Source organism: Harmonia axyridis, chromosome 1, assembly GCF_914767665.1.
Source record: "Harmonia axyridis chromosome 1, icHarAxyr1.1, whole genome shotgun sequence".
NCBI classification, from domain to species: domain Eukaryota; kingdom Metazoa; phylum Arthropoda; class Insecta; order Coleoptera; family Coccinellidae; genus Harmonia; species Harmonia axyridis.
Window position 1 is genome coordinate 35,247,734 of NC_059501.1, and position 8,487 is coordinate 35,256,220.

The window sequence follows — 8,487 nt, forward strand, 5'->3', positions numbered from 1 at the left end:
TATATAGGTTCTCATAAATGAAGTTCATGTTACGAAAATTTATTGTAATTCAATACTGATTAATTATTTGATTCGAAAATTCTAGAAAATTCCTTCAAATCCATTTTTCTTTCATGTTGCTCGATTTCTAGTCTTGTCTTCAAAGCCTTTATTGTTTCTTGAGCAATTTCTAAATCAGCTTGAAGATCTGTAGCCTGCTTTTTTAAGTCCAATGATCTGTTCGTCGTTAATGTACAATATGAGCCTCCTGGTCGTATTGTACTATATTCTAGCTCTAATTTGGCCAAATTTGTCTCCATTTTGGCTGCTCTCTGGCGTTCCGTCCTTAAGAGATCTTGAGTTTTCGAATGTGCCTCTCTTTCAGCTGATATTCTTGAGGCTTGCACTTCTGTGAGTTCCAATAAACGCGACTTTTCTACTTCTAGACGATTGATTAATCTTTCATCTATCATCTGAAATTATATCTGATTAAATTTAATAAAATTTCTACGAATAATATTAATATTTGGGGAATCGTATACAAGTACTGAGATTTTCTTCATTGAATTTGTGATATTACCCTTAACTGTTTCGAAATCTGTGTGATAGTTCTACTGAACTATGGCAAGATATAAAGGAGTCTTGAAGTAGATTATAATTCGAGACTGTTTTTAGTGGACAATTTTCGACGTACATTTTTCAAATCAAGAGGCGAGTACTATCGATGTGTATGACCTGTTGTTGTCCTGATGGAACACTAATTCTCTCCTATTGGCCAAAGCTGACCGCTTCTGGGCGATTGCTTCCTTCAGACGGTCCAATTGTTGACAGAACAGTTCCGAGTTAACAGTTGTGCCAAATGGATGCAGCTTATAGTCGATAAATTCCTGCCAATCCACCAATACATAGAAAAACCTTTTTGACGACAATCCTAGCTTGGCCACCAATTCCGCCATTTCACCGCGTTTTGACCACGACCGTTTTCGCTTGACGTTGTCGTAAGTGATCCACTCACCAACCGTTTTAAGAATGGATCGTTTTTGTGGCGATTCAGCATCGATTCGCAGACGGAGATTCTGTTCTTCATGTTTTTTTTGTGTTAACTTGTGTGGTACCCATACATCGAGCTCCATCTTAAAAGCAGCTTTAAGCAAATGGTTCCAAACGATTTTTTTTGCAATTTTTAGCCCTTGGGTTCTCACATGACGGTCGGACTTGGCAATGTCCTTGATTTTATCGATACTTTCGACAATTGGCTTTCCAGAGCGTGGTGCATATTTTACATCGGAATCGACAAAAAAAAAATTGTGCTTGATTCGATGTTACAGTATCAGAACCATAAAAACTCTTCACCTTTTCAGCTTCCTGGCTTGCATGTTCGACTTTATCAAGAAAAATTTGTGAAATATAACGTATTTTCTCTTTCCCCAGTGTCCATCTTTGACGCGCGCTCAAACTGAGCTGAGTCAACTAATCACAAAACTGTTAGAAAGTTTTTGTAAATTTGCCCAAAATAGATCATTTGTCCTCATGTGATAATATTTAAAATAGGTATGGATCATTCGAGTTTGTGTGATTTTTTTTATCTGCAATATAATTAATAACATATTTCTCTTAAATCAAGATTATTTTTGATACTGTCAAATAGTCTCTTGGAATTTCGTCTGTCGAAGTGCTGAATATGTTATATAATTATTTGAAAAATATCAGATATGTGGAAAAATATGTCAAATAGATTTTATTGGAAAACAACCATACTCACCGGATAAGGCGTCGATCGATTTGTTACTCTTTCTATAATTTTTTAGGTAACGCTTCGAAATTGCAATCGATTGAAACCATAAGAGAGAATTTTATATGGTAATTACTGAAGTTCAAAAGAGTCTACTTTAAAAGCGATATAATAAATTTTGTGTCATATACCAATTCCCGTTATATTTTTGAAACCCTGAACTTCCCCGCAATATCAGGTCAGTTTCTTTTCACTGAATGATATAAATAAAAGAGCCATGAGGGATAGATCCCAATAAAAGATTAGTCTTCTCACACTGTGGAGCATAAATAAGGAATTTTAGAAACACAACTTCTTACATTTTTATTTCTCTGTCCATATGAACTTATTGGTCTAGGACTTCTTCGTTTATTTTTCATTAGATCCTTTATTTCTTCTACCTTATCATTGAGTTCCTTATCGAGATTTTCTATTGTATATTTCTGTTTAGATAATTCGATTCGCAGAATTTCATTGTCTTTTTGAAGACCTCTGATATATTTCTCCTTTTGCTTTATTGTTTCATTTACAGCGCCTTGGTGACTTGTCACTTGATTCTAAAAATGAAAAATTTTTTTTCATTTTTTTGATTCTGTTTTTATGAAACTCACAGATAAGGTTTGTAATAAGTTTTGGTCCCTTTCTGTCTGAGATATAAGCGAAGTTATCTTGGATTTACTGATTGATTGCTCAGCCTCCAGGACTTTACATCTAGCGCGCAACATGTCAATACGTTTTTTCTGGTCTTCCAATATATTCTTTAAATCTTCGTTCTCTTTGTTCAAGTAGTCTATTTTTTTTTCTGATTTTCTATCATTTTCTACACCACCTGCAAAACAATTCTTATTCTTAATATTTAATCATTAATAAAAGGAGTTGGCTTTTCAATTGAATTATTTGATGAGAAATAAATAGATAATCAACCGAAAAATAATGTGTAGGTTTTTGACGGCTGCTCTTATAAGTGAAGAGATGACATTGATTATCTCCTTCCTTTCTGTTAAAATAAGTCATCATCTGAATATAATAATGTTTCAATTTCTATTTGCGACTAAAGTCAATTCCATTATAAAAAAAAGGCAAATCGATCATCTAGTTCTGGTTCTTAATGCGTTAAACAATAAAAATCAGAAAATACTCAAATTTCATATCCTTTCAATTAATGATAACTATTCTATACTTAATTCTTAACAATTACGCTTTTAACATGTTATCCGAATATTTTATTGTTATACTTATTAGTAAAACTTCTAGAACTCCTGATGATGCCGATAAGGCGAAACATGAATATTAAGAAAAAATAACAACCCATGAATTGAACGTGTTCTTCAACTGAATTTGTAAAAATGAAAAGTGCCTCAATGATACCGCAACTACTTATAAAGGGTGTTTTTTCTTAGAGCTATAGAACTTTAAATTGCAATAAAACAACGATGGATTATTCGATTGACATGAATTTTATTTATCCTCAAGATAATCTTGTGGCATTACATTTTAAATATGATTTCTGGCATATGACCGCCACGGCTGGCTCGGATGTAGTCCAATCTGGACGTCCAATTTTCGATGTCTTTTTCCAACATTTGTGGCCGTATATCGGCAATAACACGTCGAATGTTGTCTTCCAAATGGTCAAGGGTTTGTGGCTTATCCGCATAGACCAATGACTTTACATAGCCCCACAGAAAGTAGTCTAGCGGTGTTAAATCACAAGATCTTGGAGGCCAATTCACAGGTCCAAAACATGAAATTAGGCGGTCACCAAACGTGTCTTTCAATAAATCGATTGTGGCACGAGCTGTGTGACATGTTGCGCCGTTTTGTTGGAACCACACCTCCTGGACATCATGGTTGTTCAATTCAAGAATGAAAAAGTTAGTAATCATGGCTCTATAGCGATCACCATTGACTGTAACGTTCTGGCCATCATCGTTTTTGAAGAAGTACGGACCAATGATTCCACCAGTCCATATAGCGCACCAAACAGACAGTTTTTCTGGATGTAACGGTGTTTCGACATACACTTGAGAATTAGCTTCACTCCAAATGCGGCAGTTTTGTTTGTTGGCGTAGCCATTCAACCAGAAGTGCGCTTCATCGCTAAACAAATTTCGCTTATGAAAATCGGGAACAACGGCAATCTCATTTTGGGCCCATTCGACAAATCTACACCTTACTTGATGATCGTTTGGCTTCAATTTTCGCCCGAATTGGATTTTGTAAGCTCGCAAACCAAGATCCTTCCGCAAAATCTTCCATAAAGTGGATGGACACAGATCCAATTCCTGTGCTCGATGGCAGATAGACTCATTCGGCCCATTCGATTCGGGTCTTCCTCAATGCTACGCTCTACAGCAGCAATAGCTTCTTCTGTACGCACGGCGTCTCTGGGGATGCAAGTTATCAATAAGAGTACACGTACTACACGTGGTGCGAAAACGTTCCATGGTTAATCGAATTAACTGCTCTGATCGACGATAAAATGGACGTAGTGCGCGATACGTATTCCGCACAGAACCATTATTTTCGAAATAAAATTGCACTATTTGCAAGCGTTGTTTAGGCGTGAGTCTATTCATGATTGCCAAAACAAACTGAGAATAAATCACTTGAAAGCTGTTAAATCGGTCAACATCTTGAACAGTAATGCCAACTTAAAGTTATATACCTCGAAAAAAAAACACCCTTTAGGATCATACTATACTACAATAAAAGCTTACTATTCTTTTGATAATTTTTCAGCTTCTCTCTCATTTCCTGATTTTTTTGTTGCAAATCGCATATGATCTGGGCTCTACCTCTCCATCCGAGATTGTTGTTATTATTTATGGTATCGAATGTATCTCCAACTTCTTGTTGTAAATGTTTGTTGGCCATTTTTAATTCGTTTTTAAGGTGAATATTAGAGTTCTGCAATTCCCTCATTTTCAAGGAAGTAGCGTTCAACTTTTCTTGGAGTTTCTTCAATTCATTTTCATTCTTGGGTGAAGCAACATTTTCGTCTGAAAATATAATTGATCAAATAGGCGTATAATTCTTTTTGCTCGACCTATATATATGTAATAAGCTATTTTACTGCCTCAATAATAACAGCGGGAGTAAAGCTCAGGTAATTAAAGATTAATCAACTAAATTCAATATTGTTTTATCATATTTATTCAATACTAATACCAAACAACGATGTAAGTGAATTAATACACCTCGGAAAAGCTTTTTGCTCTGGTGCTTTAGTGTCCTCGAGCTTCGTTCTAGAGCTACAGACGCATCTCGAAAAATCATGATTTTTATTCCCTTAGAGTAGGTATAATCTACTATTTCCCTATGATTCTAAGTAATTTGGTAACCTAGATTGACTTAATATAAAATTGAGGTGTTTGGTCCTCGAGTGGCTTAGTGTCAAACTTTAGTTGAATAACTCTTAAATGTCCGTCGCTCAATGTCCCATATTCAATAACGAATGTTCAATACTGTTTAATGTTTGATGAGTTATATGCCAAAATTTTGATAGAGTGCGATCATTTGTTACCTTTTTGTCCAGACATATCTTTGACTTCACTTTCCTGTATCTCGAACATTTTTTTTTCTAGTTTGTAACACTTCGTTTTCCACGACTCAACTTCTGCATTTTTTTCCCGCAATCTTCTACTCAGCTCTACAATCTTAGCACTAACAAATGTAGTTGTAGTTGAATACTGATGTTTGTTTCCGATATTTTCATATTCTTTCAATTTATGTTTCAAGTTTTCAATTATGGATTTCTTATCGTTTAGAGTAGTCTCATGTTCTTGTAAGTTCTTCTTGAGCATGCCATTTTCGTGCAAAAAATACTAGAAAATAATTAGTACCTAGGTATTATATCAGAAAAGTACCGGTTATAACTAAATGAAACAAAAAATTTGTATCGTTCATCAAAATTTATTATAGGTACCATCACATTGTAATGATACAAATGCTGTTTTTTATGAATATTTTGAATATCTAATTGGGAAAAAATAAATCATTCATTGAATTCATCCATGAAGGTAGAATAAGGATAAGTAAGGCTTTTCGCTGACAATAATAGAGAGATCAACATTTGACAAAATATTCGGATATGTAGCTAAAAATAATGGAATAATTGGGAAACATAATTACATAAGGAACAAACCGTAAATATGGTTTTACCATAAAAATATATCACTGACCTCTAGTTGTTCTCTCAAATATCTGTTCAACTCATCAGGAAAAATAATATCTTTCGGAATACTAGGAAACAATATTTCATTGGAAATATTTAAATTGTAATCACCTTCCATAATTATAATAGAAATTCACGTAATTATATAATTACACACAATTTTATGCCTCAAGTTGGGAAAAATTATAATGTAATATTTTCATTCATCCTCTAAAAAATCTTGGATTCAATGTTCATATGGCATAATTTTGTCAAATAAATTTATTTTTGTCAATTTAATGTATTTTAGTGACTATAGATCATGAAACGACCAAATATATGTGAAAAAATTGAATTTTGATCAAATAATTCCAATGGATCTATTAATTTAATCAAAAAGATCATTATTAGAATAGTGGGAATATCCCTTAATAAGAGAATTTAAGATTTCACTTCAGAATCTGTCATACTTTCTCGCATTCATGCTTCGTCTGAACGCGGCTTACAAATCTTATCGCACACTGATATGTTTTTTCATTCACGTCACTTCGTTTTGTTTGTATTGATTTTTTGTTCTATGTTGCTATGTTCTTTGTTTACTTCAAAATATTAGGTGTCACTGGTGTCAGTTGATCAGTTTGTTTTCATGTACCCTGTATTTAGGTTTTCTCACAAACGGATAGATACACGAATTGTTAAGACAAAAAGATTTGAGAAAAGGAAATATATTATTCATCAACCGATAGTTTTATTAATTTGTAATTATGGTTGATCTTGGAGGAGGACAGGATGGACCTATAGAACATGGATTTTCTGATTCAGTGTTTTTTATACCTGGAATAATATTTGTTGTCTTAGCAGGTGGGTTCATATGGAAAATGTGCACAATTCAATTGTAGCAACGTTCGATTTTAATCTTGCATTTGACTTCATTTTTATCGAAGCATATATTATGTTGAATTATGCATGAATTTCGAATTGTTTTCTAGAAAATCAGTAGGTATTAAGTATTAAGAGTATAAAGATTTTCATATCCCAAGGAATGAATTGAGTTATATCCAGTATAAATTATGTACCTACACTTGAAGATTAAACGCGGGGGTAACTACATCCATTCTAGATACTACATCTTATTTATAGGAAATCAAAGAAAATTCAGAACTCAATAAAACTTGTTTGAGATTCTAGTTTACAGGAATAAGGATCTATTCTAAATTTTCTCTTGTTAAGTGTGAGGGTATCCAATGTTTCAATATTTTGTACTTCCCAATAATCTGTATATAATTTTAATGGTTCCAGTTTCCAGTATAGGGTATTTGGAAACTCGACGTGATTCTTTGAATGGATCCTACTACTAGAGGTCATTTGCGACAAATTGAATCCAGTTAATTGGGCAATAAAGTGAATGTTTACTGTGAGCTAAGGTGGTTTTTCGATTTTTCAGAAAATCTCTGAATCGTTTCGGAAAAACGACTTATACTGCGAAAATTCAATATACATTCTGAAAAGCTGAAAAATTGGGGTTCACGTCAAAAAAGGGAATGGACACTCGCAAAACTCAATACTTATACAATCTGAGTAATAATTAGAGTTAGGTGGCATCACTAGCATCAACTTTTTTTTCGAAAGTCTCTTTGAATCAGTTGCGTATCAATCAAAATAAATTCTTCATGGAACTTGGCGTACAAATAACGTACACCAATCCCTTTTTTGATTAGGTATAGGTAAATGTTATCATTTTTTTCTCGGGATCCTATAAAAACCAAATAAAAAAAGTAAATAACGTAATTCAACGTGTTTGTAACCCTGCCGACAAGTCACTATCTTTGGCACCTCCTTCCCAGCCTTTTTACCCTCGTGAGGGTGTAGTGATACTATCTGTAGTATGTGTTCAAATCATAGACTTATTATCCTATCCTTTGATACGTCTATGGTTCAAATTTACTGCTTCCATGCAATTCTATCTTGTGCCAGATGTATTGCTCCGTGTGTTGAGTACCCGGTCATTCCCATTAATCTATTGGTCCACCTCATTGGAGACCTTCCTTTGGGTGTTTTCCCCTCGACCACGAGGTTTTCCATTCACCCTGTTCTTCTTGTTATATGTCCAAAGTATCTCAGACAGGTATGCTTTATCAATTTGACACACCAGACGCTTTTTTATCTGGAGTTCTTGTAGAAAGGAAGTGCTGCTTGAATAAAATGTGAATTGTGGTCCACCATTTTCGTTGATGTAGATCTGGGTCCTGTAACCTAAACAAACACAACCAACTTTTATTACAACATTAACCTTCAGTATAAACGCCCCGTTTAAATGAAACAAAGCTTGCCATCATCAGAGAATTGTATATTTTTGAGTCTAGAATTCATATTCTCATTTTTATCAAATTAAGCCTCACTTCTTTAGTGACCAGCCAGGCCGCCACCAGGACCGGCAAACCGAACATTTTGCCGGGATGCCAAATTTTTGGGCGCAGTTAATTAATAAAACAAGACATGTTTTTTGACACAAAAATGTTTTCTTGGTGAAAATACCACTATTTGGAGTAGAATAATAAAATTACCAAGAGCCATTTTTTTT

At 34.1% G+C, this 8,487-nt stretch overlaps 1 protein-coding gene across 2 annotated transcripts; it reads right to left on the minus strand.

The window, feature by feature from the left end:
- Positions 1-23: 23 nt before the first annotated feature.
- Positions 24-6,189, minus strand: LOC123688212 (protein Daple-like). Of its 2 annotated transcripts, none has more exons than XM_045627095.1 (6): positions 5,935-6,189; positions 5,277-5,577; positions 4,471-4,752; positions 2,362-2,579; positions 2,071-2,307; positions 24-452 (listed from the first exon to the last, which is right to left on the minus strand). In XM_045627095.1, the coding sequence occupies exons 1-6, from the start codon at positions 6,043-6,045 to the stop codon at positions 60-62; spliced, it is 1,542 nt and encodes a 513-aa protein (XP_045483051.1). In that variant the 5' UTR covers positions 6,046-6,189; the 3' UTR covers positions 24-59. The 2 variants fall into 2 exon arrangements, with proteins under 2 accessions (XP_045483051.1, XP_045483052.1); XM_045627096.1 differs by having other exon boundaries at positions 6,039-6,185.
- Between the last annotated feature and the right edge of the window lie 2,298 nt (positions 6,190-8,487).

Coding starts and splice junctions, on each gene's coding strand:
- LOC123688212 (XM_045627095.1), bottom strand. CDS start 6,045: ATGGAAGGTGATTACAATTTAAATATTTCCAATGAAATATTGTTTCCT. Junction 2,308..2,361: donor ACTTATTACAAACCTTATCT/GTGAGTTTCATA, acceptor TTTCATTTTTAG/AATCAAGTGACAAGTCACCA. Junction 453..2,070: donor ATGGACAGAGAAATAAAAAT/GTAAGAAGTTGT, acceptor ATATAATTTCAG/ATGATAGATGAAAGATTAAT.